This window comes from Pelecanus crispus, chromosome 13 (assembly GCF_030463565.1).
Source record: "Pelecanus crispus isolate bPelCri1 chromosome 13, bPelCri1.pri, whole genome shotgun sequence".
Lineage (NCBI taxonomy): Eukaryota > Metazoa > Chordata > Aves > Pelecaniformes > Pelecanidae > Pelecanus > Pelecanus crispus.
This window is the reverse complement of record NC_134655.1, coordinates 10,187,914-10,211,470: the sequence shown is the minus strand read 5'-3', so window position 1 is coordinate 10,211,470 and position 23,557 is coordinate 10,187,914. Positions and strand designations below refer to the sequence as shown.

The 23,557-nt window shown below is 35.2% G+C and overlaps 1 protein-coding gene across 5 annotated transcripts in view; it reads left to right on the top strand.

The window, feature by feature from the left end:
* Window positions 1-23,557, top strand: part of FMR1 (fragile X messenger ribonucleoprotein 1) — a 34,158-nt gene that overhangs the window by 5,579 nt on the left and 5,022 nt on the right. For 4 of the 5 annotated variants that reach the window (XM_075720889.1, XM_075720885.1, XM_075720888.1 and 1 more), the window contains exons 2-13: window positions 3,182-3,234; window positions 4,292-4,385; window positions 5,421-5,492; window positions 5,770-5,918; window positions 7,075-7,168; window positions 7,259-7,375; window positions 12,406-12,576; window positions 12,668-12,746; window positions 15,571-15,680; window positions 19,075-19,161; window positions 21,676-21,871; window positions 22,975-23,154. In XM_075720889.1, coding sequence (XP_075577004.1) covers window positions 3,182-3,234; window positions 4,292-4,385; window positions 5,421-5,492; window positions 5,770-5,918; window positions 7,075-7,168; window positions 7,259-7,375; window positions 12,406-12,576; window positions 12,668-12,746; window positions 15,571-15,680; window positions 19,075-19,161; window positions 21,676-21,871; window positions 22,975-23,154 — 1,402 coding nt within the window. The remainder of the gene's footprint in view (window positions 1-3,181; window positions 3,235-4,291; window positions 4,386-5,420; window positions 5,493-5,769; window positions 5,919-7,074; window positions 7,169-7,258; window positions 7,376-12,405; window positions 12,577-12,667; window positions 12,747-15,570; window positions 15,681-19,074; window positions 19,162-21,675; window positions 21,872-22,974; window positions 23,155-23,557) is intronic. The other variant, XM_075720886.1, reaches the window with a different exon arrangement.

Genomic DNA, 23,557 nt, shown 5'->3' with positions numbered 1-23,557 from the left:
TTAAGCATAAATCTCACATAGAGGTAGGCAGACATGTTGTATATATTGCATATTTGAAATTAATTAGGTATTTGGCAAGGCATCATTCATTTTGTTGGAAATGAAAAGGCAAACAACAGTGTTACGACATCAACTTTTTTGGCCAGGCTGGAGTGAAAACCAGGTATTCCATCTGTTTCTGTGGTTGAATCTTGGTATAAACTAAAGAAATTATGTCAGTTTTACAATTTTCACTAGCAGTGTCTGTATTGATGCTACCCGTGTATGGTGAACAGTTATCCTTAATGTTCCTGGTTCAGGTTTCTTCAGGTTTCTTGGATTGTGACCGAAGCAGTGTTGAAGACCTGTTTAAGGAGAGCTTTTGTAACTGGAAAGCAGTAAGATCCTAAAGTAATTGACATGAAAACCTTTGCACATCGTTGGAATTGTCTTCAGACTAATGAAGTTCATTGCTCTTTTTATGGTGGCAGACACAGTAACGATGACAAGAGCACTCCATCCCCTGTGCTAGATCTTCAGTTTTTAAACTAGGATGGGATGCAAATCGAAGACAAGAATTGCCCATAGTTCAATACTCTTTCAGTTAGTTATGTGCCCCAGGTTTTACTTTTCCAGATAACATAAGTACTAGACCATTTAGAGGTCTTAGGCTAGTCTTCAGCTTGATAACTTTACATTTATTTGTGTCACTATCTGGTTTACTTATTAATGGTAGGTTTTAGCATTATTGCCACTAGTTACATATATTGCTGTAGTCACTAGGATTCTACTCAAGATGACTTGGATGTTATGAGCTATCAGCTCTGAATAGGAGAGGTAGTCTTGCACTTTGCTGCTGGCTTGGGTATTTTTCTGTCATTTCCTGTAACTCTTACAGAGTGCTATTTAGAGCGTCTTTTGGTGTTTTTGTCACTATAGAGGAGATGACTTCTCCAAAAATGTCTTTCATAGCAGGAGAAGTCATTTTTTTTGTTATTTGATGAATATGAGAAAATTAAGTATCAATACTTTCTCAGGGCGTGGTCTTCTGTTACTCTTACTTGTTTTCCTCAAGGCTGTTAAGTGTTCTTGGTGTCCTTTCTGATGGATTTGCTTTATAAAATAATCTCTGCTTTTGCATACTCAAATGCTACTAATAATACTAAGTCTTATCCTTTTCCAGTCTGTGGCATGAAGGAGTCATACCAAATACTTGGTAGTGATTACAGTATTTTTCAGGTATTAAAGGCATCCATTTCTGCTACATCTATAGGAATAGGTGCCTCAGAGCTGCACATGACAAAGGTTGGAAGAGATGTGGGTGGAGCCTTTGAAGGTGGTATGTGTGATGTTGCGAAATCAGTCAGGACTACCATAGTATTTGTCAAGCGCATATCCAGTTCTGGAATTGTTTTACGGAAGACACAGCAATATGAAGCATTAGATAAATGTTCAGTATCTGTATTGATCAACTGGGGGGTGTGTTGCTTCTTCATGTAAATAGCATTTCTGTACTACTATCAACATGATCCTGAGATGTGGTCTTAAATCTGTTTTGTATCATGTCATTAAAAAATACCAACTATGCTTGTTATCCCCTTGGAAGGAGTATCTTGGAATTTTGAAACATGTGACTATGTAAATACTATTAGAGACTGTTTTAAATCTCCTTTGGATGCTAGCAATAATAAACCTTCCGGTAACCTTATTCTTACAGTATTGAGAGGTGAGCAAGGTATAAAACCATTTTTTGCTGTTGTCATTGTGGCTTTGCTTTGACTTCTCTTCAAGGTAGCATTAGTTACTTTCACATATTTCAGATTTACGTCTTTCTTGTACTGAATGTCTCTGAGTAGTGACACTTGTGCGCATGTACTGCTTAATTTCAGTATAACCAGTTCTTGGAGCTCTGTATCAGCAATCAGGTATTGCTCTTGTTTGATACTGAGATACTGCTGGAAATACTTTGGAATACTTTATGAAGGAAAAATATCAGAAGAATATCTTAAAACCATTTAGATTCCATATGAGAAAGAAACTCTTACCTTCTTGTAAGAGATAAGGGCTGTTCTTGTCTTGGAAGCTTGAAATGCAAGGAGAATAAAATGTTCCATAGTTCATTAACTCTTCTTCAGAAGCAGTAATTACTGCTAAATTATTTTCAATTTACTGAGAATTTTTCAATTTAATAAGATGGATCTCCATTGGTAGAACGAACTTTTTTACAGTCAGTCTTGCATGTGGGCTTTTATCTACCTACCTTGCAAGGATATACTATATATGGACAAATATTAGTGGAATACTCAGTACTTCACCAATGTTTATCTGTTTCAGAAGTTCGTAGAGATATTTTTAAAATGAAAGAAACAAAAAAACCTACAGTCTTTTAATCCTTGGTTGCCCTGTGAACTCCATCATTTGAGGCTATGAAAAGTATTTTCATTAGTAAATCTGCAAGTTCTTTGAATATTGGTCTTGCAGTTTTGTAGATGGGGGAGACATTTGGGCATAAAGCTGAAAATTGATTGAAGGTCAGTCAGTTGAGTAGCATAAGGCAGGTGCTAAATCTTAGTTCTGTACTCTGCTTTGTGGTTGCATGGGAGACTTAGCACAACTGCTCTCCATCCCCCAGGAGAAAACTGAAGGAAGGCTGTGGGGCATTTATCTTAAGTTTGTTCACTATGGAAGTTAAGTGTGATGAAGTAAATAAGGGGAAAACTCTGCTGAAATGGATATAGGTGAGTTTTGCTAGTGCGATACTCAAACTTGTAGTAAGAGAGAAGAGGCAGGTTGGGGTTTTTTTAGGAGTACTGATGTGGGTCTAATTTCTACACCTGTCAAAATACACAAAATGGGATTATAAAATAAAACATTTTAAACTATAGTTATAAAACTATTTGGAATGATCTTGTCATTTGTTAGTAACCTCTCCTGTTACTCCTAAAAAGTAGGAAGAAGGCATGGATAGCTTGGGTGTTCTGTCTGTGTATCAGTACTCTGGCAGTCATGAACCCAAGGAGGTTATCAGCTTTCAGTATGTGTTTTATGTAAGTCTATTGCAAAATTAAAAAGGCTGACTTGAAGGCATACTTAAATTTTGAATTTCATCAATATCTGAAAGGAAGGTGTTGTGCAAGTTAAAAATTATTTTTTTAAAATATCCATAAGCTGACCATAATTATACTTTTTTTTTTCTACACAGGCATTTGTGAAGGATGTGCATGAAGATTCTATAACCGTTGCATTTGAAAACAAGTAAGTGTATTGTTGATGTTATACCTATAAACGATAGAGTATCAACCTTGCATTTGATTAACCTAAATATAACTTAATAATGTAAAGTAGCATTGTTTAGATACTCTAAGCTTGCTGCTAGCATGTTTTTTAGAATTATTTTTTATATTTACTATGTTGTGACATTTCTGTATATAAGCTTTTAATAGTTTAAGTATTTTTAAGTACAAAACTATAGTAACATGGGTTTTGTTGGGAAGATAAGCATGTTATTACTGAATTTACCTGGTGACAACCCATGTTTGAATAAGTCAGCAGTGGTACCATGACTGCCTCTTTCCAATGTGAATGTCTTATTTTAGATTTAGCGGACTACATCATTACAAAATTTGTTTTAAAGATACGTGATAAATACTAGTTTTCTAAGCTAGAAATGAAATTATGTTCCTTTCCCATCATTTAAGAGCATAAAAACTTAACCTTCCATTATACCATTTAGTTCAGATTTCATTTCCTTCAGGACAGAAATAACACACTGCTATATACTTTTTTCTGTGAATCTTTGTTATGGCATCATCTGTTGTATTTTGGAAATTGTTTTCTAGCTTCTTTAAAAATTATCTTTTCTTGTCATGCGTATTTTATCCAGTCTCTGTTAAAGAAACTGTAAATTAAAACTGTATTCAGACTGAATCCTGATCAAGTTTTCTGAATCTGTAGTAGAACCAAAGAAGAAACAGGCTTGTTTTGAAGGAAGTGTCCAAGCATGTTATGTGTTTTAACCTGTGTTTCTAATGTTGAGGTTGAAATCTATAACTGTAAACAGAGTAAAAACTGCTGCTGGAAGATTTCAAAACAGTGCAGGTAGCATCAGGGATTCATTTAAGATGCTTAATGGTCACTTAGGTGTGCTTCTTCTTATTACATATATATTGGATCATGTTACCTTATAATACATATATGCACAAAAGCTCCACAGAATTTAAAAATGTAAAATTAATGGATTGAAAATGTTTCTGATTTCTGTTCACAAGGAAGGTGAAAATGTTTAGGCCATTCACTGTATTTTTATTTCTAGCTGGCAGCCAGAGAGACAAATACCATTCCATGATGTGAGGTTTCCACCACCTGCAGGCTATAATAAAGATATAAATGAAAGTGATGAAGTAGAGGTATGTATGCTCCATTAACATTTGTTTTGAGAAGTGAGAGAACTCTGGGTGAAAATTTCAGCCAAGCCAGTGGAAGGCTTGCTTGTATGTCATAAGCTGTCACCTTTTTTGATTCCTACTACTACACAAAACACAATGCCAAGCATGTCATCAAAAAGAGATTTTGACAGTTGTAAACAATACAGATGTTTTGGAATTCCGTGTACCATGACCTCCGTGCTGATTTACAAACATGAGCAGCATTTCTTTGATCATAGATCAGTTCTTTATCAGAACTGAATTAATCTAGAAATAGATGCTGGACTGCAGTTCTTCAGCTGTAAGTTAATAATGTCTGTATTACCAAAACTTCAAGCTGAATGAGATGATTTGCATTCTGTGTGTGTACATAAAAGTATAAAAATATATGTGTATATGTAAATACTTATATATCTGTAGAGAGAGACTGGCTTTAATATAACACATTCCTAAAACTGCCTTATTTTATAAAATTATAAAATTGGTTTTTAGAATTACTTTTTTAAAAGAGAACTTTCAAGATTTACATTTTGCTTGCATGCTATTTAAGTTTATTTTGATTTGAAAGATAAGAAAATGGCAAAACTTCTTTGGTGTGGATGTGGCCAGTATCATGTATGTGCTAAAGAAGTGTAGATATGTGTCATCTCCCTTCCACCCACTGGTTGGACCTCATCAGACCTACACACAATTAGAAATATTGTTGATTAAATATTAACAGATGTAAAGGGCTTCTGACTGTATGCAAGACTGAAGCAACTAATGCCAGTAGATTGTACAGATAAATAATATTGTACCCAATCTTACATGTGTAATTTTATATCCTACCTGTATTTGCAATACACATTTTGGCTGTTACATGCTTGCTATGTAGTGCTTAGATTAGAGACTTTACGTATTAATATGTTTTGCCAGATTTTGTTCCTATAGCAGAGTTCCTGATCATATTAGTTAGTGTCGGCTTCTGAGATGTCCTTTAAGAATGCTACAGATATATAACATATGTATTTTGTTTAGGTTTATTCCAGGGCAAATGAAAAAGAACCCTGCTGTTGGTGGTTGGCTAAAGTGAGAATGATAAAGGGTGAGGTAGGAATATGCATATATACATATATATATCTTTTATATTTATTTGTATTTTATTTTTCTTATGTTTTTTTTATATTGATGTGGACAGTGTTTTTAACTTGCACCTCTTCATTTTCAAAGAGTTTCTTGATTAGGACTCTTGCAATTACCATTAAATTAAATCTGAAAAGTTCAAATTTGACTTGTATGGTTAACAAAAGTGCCTATACTTAATAGTGTGATGCTCGCTCTTGTCATAAAATGTGTGGCTTGGATGATTTTATTATTTTTATATCAGTTCTACGTAATAGAATATGCAGCCTGTGATGCTACATACAACGAAATTGTCACAATTGAGCGTTTGAGATCTGTGAACCCCAATAAACCTGCAACAAAGGATACTTTTCATAAAATCAAACTGGCAGTTCCAGAAGATTTAAGGCAAATGTGAGTACAAGTGTTTCTATAACTTGCTTCAAAATGTAGGTAACTTCTTGAGACAGAGACAAGAAGGAATAAAAATGCTTTTTAATGCTCTAAATTAACTTTTAAAATTTTCGTATAAGAATGTAGAAGATACAAATGTGGACATGCTCATACTTCAGAAATAGAAAAGATTATTTTTAAAACGCAGCTTAGTCCTAGAGGAGGAAATACTTTCTTCAAGTTTTTAAGGTTTGTGTGCAGTATAGATTAAGATTTTTATTCTTATAGCTGTTCAGTGATGTGCACAGACTAATCTGAATCCATTCTTCATCAACTTTATTGATAATTTTCAAGTGGTCACTCTTTCATCGATAGACTGACTATCTGACAATCTATGGAAGTTGGTATCTAATGACAAAAGAAAACGCTGCCTTATATTGTAGGGCACAAGGCGTTTTGATGATGGCTGTGGGAATAGTTGTGCAATAACCAAACCTCCCACAGTATGATACAGAAACGGCTAGTTTTCTCCTAGAACACAGACATGTTATTCTCATGTAAATATAGCTCTAAAACTCAGATTAATACTGACTTCCCTTTTTTAGCTTCAGATCACTTTCTGCATTTTTGAGATACATGTTATTGCCTTAATGTGGAATAAGCTATAAATTCAGGTTAAACTAAGAATTTCTGAAGTTAATGTTACAGTACACAAGTTCACTAAGTAGCGAGTGGACAGAAGAAGCCTGGAGAAGCAAAATACAGCATGAGATGAGCATAAGGTCATTAGAATGCTGCAGTGGTTACAGTGAAGTCACACATCATACTGGTTCATGGTGTGTTTGAAATTTTGGATGTGACGAGTGTAACGATTATAGCTTTTTAATGTAGCTTTACTTCACTGGTTTGTCATTTGGTAGAGGTACATACAGAAAGAAAACTTCTGAAATATTTCTAATCCTACTCATGTGAAAACAAAGAAAAATGAGTAAAATAAATTATGATAACAGAACAAAATAACACCTGCATTAAAAGAGAATACTCGGATATATTTATTTAGATTCTTTGTATTAAGAAATTAATCTTCTTGGCTGTGAACCATAAATGCAGCAGTTGTTATTTTTAACCATAAATGCAGCAGGTTTTATTTTTAACTTTGTAGCATTTTTATTCCTAGGTGTGCCAAAGAATCTGCACATAAGGACTTCAAAAAGGCAGTTGGAGCTTTTTCTGTAACATATGATTCTGAAAACCACCAGCTTATTATTTTGGTAAGTACAAATGTCTAACCATACCATTGGCAATGGTTTGTTTCAAAAGTTCATGTGTAAACCACTGTGTTTTCTTTATTAAAAATTTAGTCAATCAATGATGTAACAACAAAGAGGGCAAATATGCTGATTGATATGCACTTTCGAAGTCTTCGTACCAAGTTATCCCTGATACTGAGAAATGAAGAAGCTAGCAAACAGCTGGAGGTATGTTGTTTGTTTTCCCTGAAGTAATTTGAGTGTTTTAAAAAAAAAAAAACAAAACAAAACAAAAAAACAACCTCGTGCATTTGTTAGCTGGTAGGACTTGCATTGGGGTGAAAGTAATTATTACGTATTGATACTATTCTTGGTGTTAAGAAGCAGATGCAACCCAACAAAGTTTACGGTTAAAGGGCCTGTTCTTGCAAAGACTCATTTTTATCTGATCCCATTTTATTCAGCAGGATTTTATGTGGGATTAAATACAAATATATATATACACACACACATACACATATATTTCTTTCATAGTTTGAAGCATAACATAATTAGCCATTGTTGCACAAATAGTGCCACATATTCGATAGCTTTGAATTACTTTTTTTAAAAACAGATGGGAGTGAATGTGGCATGATACTGAGGTGGACTAGAACTGGACCTTGCAAAACACCACAGTGAAAAAGAGATGGAAAGGATGAGACTGATGTTGGTAGGATGTATGAAGGAATGGGCTTGTCTATAGATAAAATGTTAGGAAATCATCTTACAGAGATAAAGCTTCTGATATTCCTGTGACTGGAGGGTGGGTGTTGACTGGCAAGAAGCTTGACTCATACTTGTCCATGGGAGAGGAAAAAAAAAAAAAAGAGTAGGCTAGGAAATAAGGGGCTCTTTATACAGTAGAATTAACACTTCTTCATGGTTTCTCTTCTGTCTACAGATCAGGAAAAATAGCAACATTTCTGAAAACTTCTTTTTAGATTCACTGTCAAGAACTAGAAGTACCACTTGAACTACTGTAATTCACTCTTACATGGGTGTATACCAGCTCTGTTACTTTAGAGCCAGGTTTTGTTCCCTGCCACCCCAAGGGTTACATCTATTTGGTTTTAGCTTCAAGTGGGATGTGGTGTACTAGTTCAGGCCTCTTGTATCCAGTAGGTGTACTCACTGTTACAAGACGTTCCCTCTTCTTCTGTTCTCTTTTTAGTCTCTTGAATTCTCTATCTCAGAGCTGTAATACAAGTTTGTTTGGGTCTTGATTTTTCTCAAGACCAAGAAAGGACCAGTTTCTTCTCATTGGTGTTCCTTCTGAGCACCCCACTGTTGCTCTTCAGTAATCCATTCTTCTCTGTCTTCCTCCAGAACTGACAATTGTGTGGGCAGTTTACCTCTTGAAGTGCAAAGTATTATTTTGGAGGTGGGAAGAACAACAGCCTCTTTAGAGCTAATTCTCTTTACATGCCCCCACAAATGCATGCACTAACAGCTGTTGTCATTGATTCCTTTCCCAAACTAATCTTGGATTCTTGCTGTCGTTGTAAGGCTGAACCTTTCTGCTGCTGTGAAGGACTCGAGAATTTGATTTGGTTCTCACTAGAAAGCCATTATTGGGCTTTAGTTTCTACCTGAGCAGTACTTAAGTGAAGGTTGTTGTGAGATAAATATATACAGTTATAATTGGCGTGACAAAAGTTGGCTGGCATTTTTCATGTTGGTATTTGTGCTTCCTGTACTATAATAAATATAAAATCAATTTCAGCCAAACCTGAAAAGCTTTGGATAGTAAAAATCATAGTCATGACTTCTGTTGAGACATTGACATAGAAACAAACTGCACATGTCCATCTGCAGAAGACATACTCAATGAATGCTTTAGGCTTTACTGCGTTATTATTAATAGTTCATTGTTTCCATTAAATAAACTCTTTTCTGTGTCTTATACTCTCTGAACTTTAAATGTCTGCCATTCTTTCTTCTAGCAGTTTTACCTTTCCTGCTTTCTGAGCCATAATCACTAGATGAGCTGCTGCTTGTTTGTTTGTTTCTTTCCATCTTGTACCTTCTTTCTGCATATTAGCTTCTTGACGTGCATGGCTCTGCTTCTCAAATGTGGCTTTTAGAGCATCAAGTAAAATAAACCATGATTTTTTGTTTGCATTCTTTCCCAGTAGGTGTGGCTTAGTTGCTACTTTGACATACTAAAAAGCCTGAATTTACAAGTGTACTTTTGCATTCTGGTTTGTATTTTATTCTATGTAAATGCAGTTCAGTCATGGCTTCTAAATAGGTATAATACATTATTTGCATAGTTGTTTCTTACTAATTTATTGGAGGGAAGTAGATTAAACAAGATTATGTTTAAGTAAAATACATCTTGGGCTCAAGCTGCGCCTGGGGAAGTTTAGATTGGATATTAGGAAAAACTTCTTCATGGAAGGAGTAGTCAAGCATTGGAACAGGCTGCTCAGAGAGGTGGTGGAGTCTAAATCCCTGGAAGCATTCAAAAACCAGGTAGATGTGGCACTTTGGGACATGGTTTAGTCTAGTCTACCCTTGATTAGTTTAGTGTGGACTTGGTAGTGTAGGTTAATGGTTGGACTGGATGATCTTAAAGGTCTTTTCCAACCTAAACGATTCTATGATTCTATGACTCTATAATTTACAGAAAAGCTAATGATATTTTAGTACAGGCAATATAACTACAGTTTGACTGTCATAGCCAAGGTCCCCAGCGATGATGTAGCGTCACCTTTTTCTACATATTGTAGATAGTTGTGTTAATAACTGATCATTGACATGATCATCCTGTTCTCTGCTCTCATGTGGTGGTCTATAATAGATGGCAACTAGTAAGTCAGCATTTGGATTATCTGTTAGAATGTAGATCTGTGAGCGTTTAAAATAATGTTTGCTTTCTGAGTTGTCTGTATTCTAGTTAATAAAATGCTTGATAGAGGTCCCTGAGTATATGCAGTATTTCATGACACTTGGATACTTACACCACTATCTGCTGTAGCCAATTCTCTATGACAGTGATTTAGCACAGGATATTTATCAACGGCTTTAGACAGGAGCAGGTCAGATAACGGTAGCAGTTTAGCTGGGACAGAGTGGGGCTTGCTGTGGACGCTGTCTTGATGTTTTCTCAACCTCTGTAGGGTGTCATGTTGCTGAGGTTAAACGGCTAATTTAAAGTGTGCTTGTGTATGTCTCCACAGTAGTTACAGCTTTGATTGCAATGCAGAAACACATATAGGATTATTTATCTTGGCCCTGGAAAGATAATATACAGCTTTTATCTTTTTTCTTCCTTGCAAAACACTCTTTCCATTTTACTTAGCGAATTTCCAACTGTGATAATCTATTATCGTCTCTTGATGCATGAAACTATTGTTACTTTCCTGTGTTCCGTTTTATGCTCAGATGCTTGTGGATAGTGTCCACATTTTTATGTAGGAATTTTACTATGGTAAATAATGACTTTTTTACGCATTTTATATTTGCTCTTCTCTGTAGATTTAAGTACTACAACTTCCTTTAAATGTATGGAAACTTCATTATCATAAATAATATATATTTTGTTCTGTATGTTTATATCTTACTGATTTCTCTCTGTATGCTTCTTTTAGTTCTCAGGGTGACCAAACTTAGTGATCTTCCTGCTTCATATAGTACAAGCATCCTATAAGAAAACTGTCTGTTTTTTCAAAGCATGAAGAGGCTGTGCAGGAGAAACTTACCAGTCATTGTTTTAGTCTTTTTAAACATGTGGTTTTGTTTTTTTAAAAAAAATGTGCCCAGTTATCTTTTTTTCCCCCCACTTGCTTGCAGGTTCTGACTGCATGCAATTCAGCATTTCCCAAGTGTCTTTCCTTGCACTCATGAGGTCTGTTCATGCTAATAATGTAAGCCACCTGGGACTGACAGAGGCTGTTCATATCAATGCAGGATTGTACGGGTATTGAGAAAACCTAAGCTTCCTGCATGTTTGAGTATTTTCAGGACCATCCAACTCCACAGTGTGCTACAAGATACTTCTCAAAAGCTTCCCTCTGTTCCCAGCTCTCTTCTGCGTGCTTGCTATGTGGTGGAAGCTTCATACAAAAGAAAGTACTGAAACTGTATTTTACATATGGGCATGTATATGCATACTTGTGCATCAAATCAGAGCTCACTAATGTAGTTCTCTGGGAAGCTCAGGACTGCTTTAGGAAATTGTTTACTATGGCCATTGGAGTTATAGTCTCTTTGGGTTTTTTCCTTGTTTTGTTTATTTTTTGCAAGTTTTATCCAGGTTTCTAGTGATACTTCCCCCCCCCCCCCCCCCCCCCCTTTTTTTTTTTAAATCCTCTTCCAGGTCCAAAAGTTGGTTAGTGTTTTGTTGGTTTTTCTTTTTCTTTCTTGGTATCTTATTTCATATAGGAGATCCTCATGAAGATTCTGTAAGCCATTTTGTATTCTTTGGTTACACCATAGCAGTTGCATGCAAAGGTGATGAGAGTTGCAAAACAGTAAGCAGGTGTTTAATTCCAGAGTAACTGAGCCTTAAACATGTGATTGAAAGTCATTTTAATAGTATAGTCTTTAGTCGTAAGTGAGGAATTTTGTCTTGATAGCATGTGACAATCTCAAGTTCTCAGATTGACTCGTCTGTCTTGGTAGAAGTGTGATTCCTCGTGAAGTTCTTAACATACTTGTTCTCTGAATTCAAGCAATATATTGATGTTATACTTTAATTTTGTGTTGTCTTGCATAGGCGTGGATTCTTCATTTTATTTTTTAAGTGCAGTAGATAACCATAGTTACTATGTCTTCTATGTAATTTTTGTGACCCCTGATTGAGTTATTGCTGTTTCCCCCTACCTCTTGGAATGGATGCAGTGTTTTTTCTCAGAAATCGTAGGGTTTGCTTTAATAATCAACACAGCTCCGATTTTGTTAACCTACACAAGTGCTGTCTTACCTAGTTACACTTGATAGCTGTAGATATTCTGTGGTAATTCAAAATATAGAGGTGTCCAGAGGTGTCCACACAACTAGAGGCTAGCCTTATATTAATATTTAAAAGGCAATATTAGGACTTGTGAAGAAGACTTCAGTGGTTTTGAAGTGAAAATCAGTGCATTAAAAGGATTGATTGAAATAAAAAGTAGGCTAAGTACCTGATTAAAGAATTAGCTCTAAACTTGTGTTGATTTCTCTCTCCAGTGTACTGAAAAATCAAAGTAAGCTAACACTGTATTTTTCTTCAGAGTTCTAGACAACTTGCATCACGATTTCATGAACAGTTTGTTGTACGTGAAGACCTAATGGGTTTGGCCATTGGCACTCATGGTGCTAATATTCAGCAAGCCAGAAAAGTCCCTGGAGTGACTGCTATTGATCTTGATGAAGATACTTGCACATTCCATATTTATGGAGAGGTAGGTTCCGTTCTTTAGCCTTCCAAAAAAAAAAAACCAAAAACCCTTAGGAAAACGGATCTCATTTGTCTCATACGTCTGTCTGTTTTAGGATCAAGATGCAGTGAAAAAGGCAAGAAGTTACCTTGAATTTGCTGAAGATGTCATACAAGTCCCAAGAAATTTAGTAGGTATGTCAATTCTGGAGGTTGTATGATAGTGAGGAAAAATGCCTTCTGAGAACTGAAGGGTGGCAGTGTGAAAGTTTGCAGAAGTCCTCTTTCTGAAAGGGTTCTGGGTGGTACAGAGTTTTGGAGGTTGGGGCTTTTTCTGTTTTCCAGCTCCATGCAGAATTTTTACAGACACATTTAGCTTCAGTGTATTGTAAGAAATTACCTCCTGGTTTGCAGTACAGGGATATCTTAAACTAGAAGCAATGTGCTGATGTTTAAATACAAAGTAGAACAGCTTCTGGATTGAGCCAAAGAATTAAATTACTTCCTCCAAAGATGTCCAGAGATTAGTTCAGCTATACAACAGATAAATCTGCAGTCTCATATTTTCCTAGTATATTTTGAATAATTTCTTTGACTTGTATTTGTCTTTTTTCTTGTCCTTTTACATCTGAAGTACAGTTTGTTTAGAAGCAGCACTGTGGGATGAACTGAATGCCTAGTTAAGGTACCCAGTGATTAAGAAAATACCCCAAAGACAATCTAATACATTTCCATTATCAAACACCCTGAAAAAATTCCTCAAGAATGCATGCAGCCCTTGTGTGTGGGGAAGTCTTTTAATGAGCTTTTGATGCTAAAAAGCAACATAAAAATACATGGCTTAACTCAGTAGATAAGAGAAGAACAGGAAAATACTACGTGGTATGACATACCTTTAAAAGCAAATACTTTAATAGGTTGTCAAATAGTGTATGAAAGCTGGTGTTGAAGCAGTGTGAAATTCTGCAATGGGACAAGTACTTAGAAATACGGCACCTCAGCTCTGTAATTGATTTAAAAACAGTAGTTTTCCCTTCCCCACTCCCTCCTGATTCCACTGGTGAGAAGTAAAAATGATAAGCTGCTGTCATTATTTTAACTTGAGGTTTTAATTTCTTTGTTTCTGTTTAGAACTTTGCAATTATTTCTGTTTTGGCAGTTTTCATTTCTACTCTGCTTCTTGGCCTGGATCCTTTAGAATATAAAATTGGCTGAACCATATGTTATATCCAAAATAAGCTATGTTTGATAATTTGCTTTTTAAAATTTCTAATAGTTTGCCAGAGAACTAAATAATTTGCTTTAAAAAGGCAGAAGGCTTTTTTCCTTTTACTACATTATTGATATGCTGATTTTTTTTATCTAAAGGAAATGCAAATATCTGGCTTTTTCTACTTAACTATCCTTTAAAAACAACAAAAAACCACACCCAAGATGTTGCCTTTTTTTAAAGGCTGAATAGAAATTTATAACCTGAAACATAGGTTAAAAATACATGCATACAGTCCTTTAAAAATAATTAAGGTTTTTATGTATGTTGCTGAATTCTAACTAAAAACAAATATTTAAAAAGATGTATTTCTTTCATTGGGATAACCAATGTTAAGGTTCTTTCCTATTTTTTCTTTTTTCTCTTTTTTTTGTTTGGTTTACTTGACTTCTTTAAATCAGTACCAAGTCTTTTTTTACATTTATTAGTAAACTGCTGTTACATTTGCCAGTGATGTGTAACGGAATAAAGTACTTGGAGGAAGCTTTTGACTCTCAGAGCAGCCTTTGTCATCAAGGAAGAACTTATTTGCCATCTTTTCTCATGTTTTCTACAAATATGTAGGATTTTAAAATTCATGGTAGAAAAATTGTGACAGAAAAAAATTACTTAGCTTTGAACAGTAGGAACAATGTCCCATGTGATTAAAAGTGGGTTTAATTTGCTCTTAGTGGATTGATTTTGTCAGCAAAACAGTAGCTGTCATGCACTCTAGTATTTTTTCGCCTTTATTTCAGTGATCTGCTGGAAAACTTGTAACATAACCTTTTTCACAGGCAGTTTTGTTAAAAAAAAAAAATATCTTTGTTACATGCAGAAAACATCTGTTACATCACTCTTTTAAGCTTTCCTTTTAATGCTATGATTGAAGGATATGGCCTTTCCTCATTACCTCCCAAGCAGCTCACTTTTCCTGTCAATTTTCATACAGCAAGTTATTTTGCTTAGGTTGGAGAAAGCTAAAGTTTTCATTTTCATTGTCTTAAATTAGAATGTCTGGTTCCGAAGATAAATGCATGCATTACTGGCATTAGAGTATAATTTATTTCCATTTTCATCTTTGGCTTTTTAATGAATTATAAACTATTTTCAAGTATCTCTAAAAAAGCTCAGTTTCAGAGAAGAGAATTTTGCATCTGGCTCAAACAGTAGCTTTGGTAGTATCAGAAAACTTCATCAACTAAAATTTTTGTGAACAAACTAAGAGTTTTGGTTTGTTCTTTACCCAAAAGGGAGTTACAGCAAATACTAGGGCATTGTAAAAGGGTGGATTTTTTTTCTTTAAATGCAACCAGCAATGTTCATTTGTAAATCACTGAAGTTATTTTAAACCTACCAAAGCAAAGCCAAAGAAGTATGCAAGATATTGAGTATTTCTGTAATGGAGATGTGTAATTTCAAATAATTTTATACAAAGGTAAGGCATTTGTGATTGAATTTCCTTTGTTCTCTTATAGGAGCTTTGAAAAAGAAGGAAACTATACTCAGTAACAAACTTTCATAATGAAGTACCTCTCTTCCTGTATGCTGCACTGGTTGCTTTGGAACATTACCAAACTTAATGCCCCAAAGTTACTTAGACATTTTAGCTCATGGCTCGTTAACTAAATCTTTGTTGCGGGGTGTTAAGTCATTTTTGACAAGTTTTTGCACTGGTACTAAATACACTTGTTTAATTAGAGTGTAGTAATACTCTCAGGTTTGGGGGAAAACCCTAAAGGTGGAATGTTCTGTATGTTCTTTCTGTAGGAAAAGTAATAGGAAAAAACGGAAAACTGATTCAGGAGATAGTGGACAAATCTGGTGTTGTAAGAGTGAGAATTGAGGCTGAAAATGATAAAAATATTCCACAAGAAGAGGTACGTTTTCAGTTAATGCTCTGTATGTGTTAATTGGTGGTTATGTTCTACCCAGTGATAAAATAAATTCTTCCTTGTATCTTTGCAGTGCTAAGATAAAGTTTTGATTAATGTGTGTGTTTTCTGATGGTTTCTATTTCCCTATTAATGCGGAGGGACATTTTTATATAAATTTGACTTATCTGTGTTTGAAGAATGCTTTGTGAAATTTTTTGGTGATGCATCTTCTTAGAGATTTCATTTTATTCCTGTTAGAAGCAGTAACACTGTTTCCCAGCACTTGCTAAGCTGTAAGTCAATATATGTGAAACTTGCTGTTTTCATTCATTGATTTGCTTTGAGTTTGATCTCTTAGGGTTTTACCTGGTTAAAAATTTTATTAGTAAATTCTTACATTGTAATGAAAAGCTTGTGCTTTAGGTATAAACTTTTTTTTTTCTTTTAATATTACCTAAATTCACAATAGCCTGTAAATTGTAACCTAAAGAAAAAATAAGCATGAACAATGTGGTACTCCAGGTTTGCACAGGACTGCCTTGTAAAGGTCCTTAATGAAATCTTGAACTTTGTAATTTGAGGCGCTTTTATGTAGGGCTGTGTTGAGGGGAAAGGTTGCAGGTTTGCAAGAAAAGCTTCAGGCATTAAACTTTTAACATCTCAATGCAAAAAGATTTCCTGCAATTTCAAATGTGAGATGTGCTTGAAGAAAACTGAACTGTCTGTAATTTACCTGGCAATCTAAATATGTACTAGGTAAGGGACCTTTGCTACTTTGAATAAGATATGAAATATGTTTCTGGAATCCTTACGTTCTTGCTTGAGTAGTTATTTTATCTTTTGTATTATCACTGTAAAACTATTACTGAAGACCCACAATCCAATTTCCATCTTTCTGTAAATGGTGGCTGAGCAAATACGTAAGTCTTTTTTACTAGTTTTACATCTATCTGAAAAGGTTATATAGTCAATGTTTAGATTTAAAGGATTCACTGCTATGTCATATTAAATTTCTAATGATAAATTCTTGCAGCATAAAATTCTTGAACTGGCTTAATAAGCCAGAGGGTGCCATTATGCTGCAGGCTGAAACTTTCAACATTTTTAGTATGTCAGCCTACAGAATAATAGAAGGGTAAAAGAACAAGTAGTCATGGCTGCAATTAGTATGTTGGGTTTTCTTTTTTCTTCTGGCTTGAAAAAGCTTATTTGTTGATGTTCTTCAATCCAAAATGCAGCTTATAAAGATTAACTTGAAAGTTCATTTTTTTTACCTGCCGAGCTCTGTATTCATACTTCTCTATTTTACCTGTTAATGACATTGCTAACACTGGTATTGCTTACACTGCTTCACGTGTTAGTTGTGTCATACCAGGAGCAACACAGAAACCTGAGGCAGGTAAGAGTTAGTTCGTGTAAGTTTATTTGTATTTCATATTTGAAATAAATGCACATTAATCTTCCCATGTGTGAACTTGATTATTACAGCCCTTCTTTTTGTAACAAACAGTTTGGTTTTAAATTTTGATACCATTCTTTTTGTTATGACTGAGGTGTTAGAATACTGCCTGTAAGTTTCAGGTGCAATTGCATAACTCCTGTAATTTTATAACAGGGTCTTCAGGATTTTCATTTTTTAAAATGAGATAGGTACTGTTTGTTATAGTATTAGATATTATTTTTATCTCTAAATTTCTTATGCACGTAAGGTCTGCTCAGTATTCACCACTGAAACTAAGTTGAAGAGTGGTTCTTCTGCTTTGAAGACAGAAATAAGGTTCAATAAATAAGCACTTTGATGGTTTTGCATGGCTAAAATTGCTTGACACTGTTACCAGCTCATATTCTTAATAGTTGGCATTGCTATACCTAGAATCCACTGCTAAAAGCAACAACATACCGTTTCCTTAAATGCCTTTCTAAGTCAGTTGTCTTGTGATTTTCAATAATTGATACTGTGTGCTAGTTAATACCAGTTAAGTAGAAATTTCATTGCTTTTTATCAGGTTATTTATGAAACTTTAAAATAGCCTAGGTAACAAAACATTGCTTTCAATGATGCCTGTGGCTAATGGATTGCTAATGCTCATGAAAGTTACTGTAGAGTTTTCTTAGGATTAGAGGATTTTGTAATTTTTTTCCTTGTTGTTAGATCTTATACATCTGCATTAAACAAGTTGTTTGTATGTAAAAGAAAAAAGGAAAAAAAAAAAAAGCAGAGAGAAATTGTAGACTTGTCACTCTTAGGGAACCTCAGCATGCTGCGCTTGTATTATTTTTTTTCAGACGATAGTGTCTCAAATCACATTTGCAAAAAAACCCTCCTTTGGAATGCAGTCCTGTAAAGGGTATGTGTACAGTGAAAATTAAAGGTGTCTTTAGAGGTCATGATGAGATACCAAAGCAAAATTTAAATTAATTCAGTAGGTGTAGCTAAGCTTTGGGTCTGCAATGGCATAGGTTTCACCCGCTGAGTGTTTATGAGACTTTCGGGTTGACTTCTGCAGTCCACAGTGAAGCTTATACTGCCACGGCGAGGCTGCAGCTGGTACAAGAGTCAAGCAGTTCAGAGCTAGCTCACTGGATCTGTGTGGGCTGCAGTCACACCTCTGAAATGCTGCATGGACCTATTTTAGTGTCAGGAGTTTTGGTGTGGAAATTATCCTTGTATCTGCTAAAGTTTAGTTGTTTTCAGCACTCGGGGGCCCTTTTAGATAGATTTCCTAGCCGGCTTTGGCTGCCTAAGTTAGTCTTGACATATTTTATCTCCAAGTGTCATAATTTCAGGCATTAGAATTTCCAGCTTTACATTTTTCAGGTATTTGAATATACTTCAACAAAATGCTTGAAAGGAAAAACAAATGTAAGTTAGCAACCGTTACCTGAAGTACTAACTCTATTCCTTGAATATTTTTTCGTTTGCCTTTTACAAACTGAGAGACCCTCAAGAAGGATCAAGTTTTGTTTTATGACATGGTGTTAATTTTGATTTACTTTTTTAAAAGATCAAAGGTTTCTTTACTGACGCATAGCCTAAAAGAACCTGGTGTGAGAAAGTAGACATGATCAGCAAAGGTGGTACTAATTTTGAAGAGAGGAAACCTGAAGTGTTTTGAATTGACCCTTTTCTTCACTTGTTCAGGAACATGAATGTTGGCATTGTGATGCATACGATCTATAAATTTTCTTGTTTAAAAAAAAAAGCTCTTTGCATAAAGGGAATTAGTCTGCATGATCCAGTCCACATCAAAATTTAAACAGGCTGTTGTCTCATTTTTTTTAATTTATGCTTATCATGTTGTAAAAATTGTTTTCAAGTTTTACAGTAATATGTTTGGTTCTCTTCAGTGTTTGATACCTAATCAATAACCATAGGACTACTGTTACTGTGTTTTAGGGAATGGTACCATTTGTGTTTGTGGGAACCAAGGATAGCATCACTAATGCAACTGTTCTTCTGGATTATCATCTTAATTATCTAAAGGTGAGGAAAATGATGCTGCTTTTACCACTGAAATTTTTCTATCAATACTTAAGATGGTAACAATAAGATGATGATCAAAATCTGTTTGGCAGCTGAAAAATTGGTGTTATAACAGGTTTTCAGTCTACAAAGGCTTCTTGTAAAGGCTGTGTTTTAATAAAAGAATCATTTATTTGAAGGATGGGGTGAAAACCAATTTTCTTCAGAAAGCAAAATACAAAGGAATAAGAAAAAATAAAAAAACTTTCTCAAAAAATGCTGACAACTTTATATACAAGGAATAGTCAGTCCCTCATGCAACTGCAGAATCTTGTATACAGTGGGCATTTCATTTTAAAATGAAACTTCTCAACTTATTTTTCTGTAGTTAATTGACTTTTCATACTTGAGGATGTTTTGTAGGCAGTTCAGCTTTCTATGTTGTGTTTGCCTCTTGGCTCTGTAACTTCTCCAGTAGTCTGCAGTGCTTGTTGTCTTTTGTATAGGGAGAAAAAAAAAAAAATCCCATATCATTGCTTATAAGTTACTTTTGCTTATAGTTATTACAGCCAGATGCTCAATGTTTGGTGGTGGGGCTAGATGCTGACAGTAGGGACTGCTTTGAGTTCATTAATTAAATATATTCTTGCATCTCTTCTGAAACCTCCAGACTAATCATAATTTGATACATGTCCAGTCTGTGCGGTAGCTATCATTGAATCTTCTAGAATGCTAAAATTGCTGTACATAGCTAAAAGAAACTTCTCAGTACAGGTATCAGAGGAGTTAAAAGAAATTACTTTTGTTCCTTTACTTACCTACTCAATAACTGTACCTTTTAATCCTGCTTGTGGAGCACTTGGATTTATCAGTGTTTTGGAGCAGAGATAGAGCAGCTCTGCAGCTATTGGGTAGTAGAGGCAGAGAAGGACCACATGAAAACTAGTACTAAAAATGAAGCTCCTTTCTTGCATTCTCACTATTATTTCAGAAGATATTTCTGGTTTAACTTCTTTGGCCACCTTAAATGGGTACTTGCATGAGTGTCAGTACTTAAATAGGTACTGACATGTGAGTGGAAGTGCTTAATAGCCCAGCATTTTTTTAGATTCTTCAGTTCATTGTCAATTAGGGTCACTTTCTCTTAGTACTGTCCTTCTAACCTTTCTGAACAGAAGGGTACATATGGCAGTGTTCATCAGTCTGTGTAACAGCTGGAGGATAGATTCTTATCTGGGAGGCTTTGATCTCGGCCTTATCATCCCATTTAACACACAAAACGTTGTCATCTTAGTGGCCTCTTGCCTTACAGTTCAGTTTCAGAATAATGTATGTCCTCCAGTTCGCCTGACAAGAAGTGGAAATGGCTTGTTCTTGAAGATTTTCTGTGCCTTCAGGCAAGTTTAAAGAAACTTTTTGTAAAAGATAAACAATGGGTCATCAACATCAAATGTACTATGTCAACTCATAATGGAGCAATGAAGACTTGACATTCCTAAAAGAAGTTTGAGTTAAGGAACATCTGGGTGAAAAAAATGAAAGGGATGTACACAAATCATTGGGACCTGATGGGATGCATCCCTGAGTGCCAAGGGATCTTTTCAAAGTCCTGGCCAGACTAGGTGGCATCCAGAGGTCCCTTCCAATATCACACTGAAACTTTCATAAATAGCTTTCTCCCTGATTTAAAAAGAGAAAGAAAGAAAGAAAAAAAAAGGTTGCCAGTTTTCTATGTTAGCTAGAAAACATCTCAAACCAACAAAAGTACTCTCTGAATCTGTGTTGCTGTAGATAATTATTGTTCGTGTTTATCTCTTTTAGTAGTTATGTGTGGTAAGAATTCTGTGTGCTGGCTGTCTTTCTATGCCTGAGTTACAGCACTTTGCTCTCTATGCTTTCATGCTTCCTAACTTCCCTGGTATTATTATTCATTATAATTAAGTAGAATTCAACAGCAGTGTAGACTCTAGGCCTTTTTATGAAACAGTATTATTACATCGTAATTGTTTAACAACTTAGATATTTATTATGTGCAACAGTGTAAGAAGCTTGTGTTGTAATCTAAAAAGTTTAAATTATGCTGTTGTTGGAGTACTATAAATGGATGATACTAGCGTGTTCAACATTAAAGGAATGTTAATTTCTCTGTTTAAAGAACGTTTAACTTCCTTAAGGGTAAAGATCTCATAAATTTAATACTGAAGTATAGTTAATTATATCTCATGAAAACAGTTGATCTGAGTGCTTTTTCTTGATACATCTATTTTAAACAAACCTAAACTTGCCAACTGTGCCACAGGGAGAACTGTATTGGTAACAGATTTGAACATTTGGAAGTGGATTTGGGTTTTGGGGGGGGGTTCTTTTTTTTTTTTTGGTAAACAAATTATTCTCAAAGCTGAGTTACTATTTAAGTATTAAATAGATTATTAGTTGCAATATTTAAGTGCTCTTTCTGTCTGAGAACTGCATGTCTGTACATTCAGATGATTAAATAGTGGTTACATATGACTTGCTATGCTTGTGTTTGTGTAGGAAGTGGACCAGCTGCGTTTGGAAAGATTGCAAATTGATGAACAGCTTCGACAGATTGGAGCTACTTCTAGGCCACCACCAAATCGTACAGATAAGGAAAAAGGGTACATGACTGATGATGGTCCAGGACTTGGACGCGGTAGTCGACCTTACAGAAACAGAGGGCATAGCAGACGTGGTCCAGGCTATGCTTCAGGTAGGTAACTAGAAGTATGTTTACAGTTTTAAGAGTGGCCTAGTGGCCTATTGATCTTTTGATTTCTTGAAAAAGACTGGACTTAGAAACAGAGCTGTTAAAACAGAAATTCGGTTAATATTGAGTATTAATATTTGAAGATTATCTAGAGCTGTAAGCTGTAGAAAATATTCTGAAGTAAAATGTAGAGCTTATATGTAATCTAAACTTACTTCTGTGCAGTTCCTGTCCCTTACAGCATGCTTATGTCTTCTACATTATAAATTCTTTAGGGCAAGGTTTGTTATTTTGTCTGTATTTTGAACAATTCCTAATAATAAAGCTTCAGTTTTCATTTGAGCCTGTAAGAGGCTATCTTAATATAAATGTTTATAAGTGAAAATACATGTAGCTCAATTAGCAGAAAAGCTGTTTTCCTCATATTAAATTGAACTTTTATGTTTTTACTAGAAGAGCATAGTCACCAAAATATGGTCTTCCTCTTTAAAACCTTGTGTAATTCATTAATGAATAGTTTATGGGGGAAAAAAATTGGGGAAAAGAACCAGCTTTTACCAGTGAAGGTGATGTGTTAACTGGCCATCACAATTTTTCCAGTTATTTTGTATCTGATACATTTCTAGCATTCTAACTTTGTTCTGTGCTTTTGTAGTGTGTTACAGGCTTTTTCATGATGGAATTTGTTTCTTTTCATAGAGGAGTTGTGGTGAGGGGAGACAGGACACGTTATATTCAGAACTTTCAGTTTTAGAAATTTGAAAGAAAGTCTGGTCTATTAGACCTCACGTTTTGCTAGACTTTTGCATAGTAGATTCAGTAATATATTGATAGGCTGATAACACCAAGTAACTATGAACACGTGGCACAATTATTTAACCTTAAACACACTTCTAACTTTTACTTATGACTTTTTGAAGAAGTAATGTATATTAGACGCATTTCTGTATGATGTATGTTATAGAGGTTGGGAGGCAACAAATTCGAGAACTGTTTATGGAAGAAAAAAAAAGAAAATTTCTAGATATATTCTATTTTCATTCTACTATAGTATTTTCATGCTAAGCTACACTGGCATGTTTGGATTTTTTTTATCCTCTTGATAGGAACTAATTCTGAAGCATCAAATGCTTCTGAAACAGAATCTGATCACAGAGATGAACTTAGCGATTGGTCAGCAGCCCCAGCAGAAGAGGAGCGAGACAACTACCTTCGTAGAGGAGATGGGCGAAGACGTGGAGGTGGTGCAAGAGGGCAAGGAGGGAGGGGACGTGGAGGATTCAAAGGTAAATGTAGACTTAATTTTGAAAAAGAGGTCAGTGTTGGAATCCTTAAGCAAACTCACTTCTGTCAGTGTCTTGTTTTGTCACCTGCTCCAGCCTCCTAGCCATCCTGGTGTCCCTCTCCTGAATTCTCTCCACTTTGTCAATCTCTTAAATTGAATAATTTATTTCAGATGTGTTGAAAGTTGAGGAGAGGGGCATAATCCCTTCTTTTGACCTGCTGGCCATGCTTCTGCTAACACAACCCATTATTCAGTCAGCTGTCATTATTGCAAGAGCACACTCTTGCCTTACTCAAGTTGTCTGCCAGGCCAGCTCCTTTTGTGTGGAGCTGCCGCATACGCAGTCAGTCCACAGCATATGCTATTGCATGGGGTTATCCTGTTGAAGCTGTCGGACTTGGGAT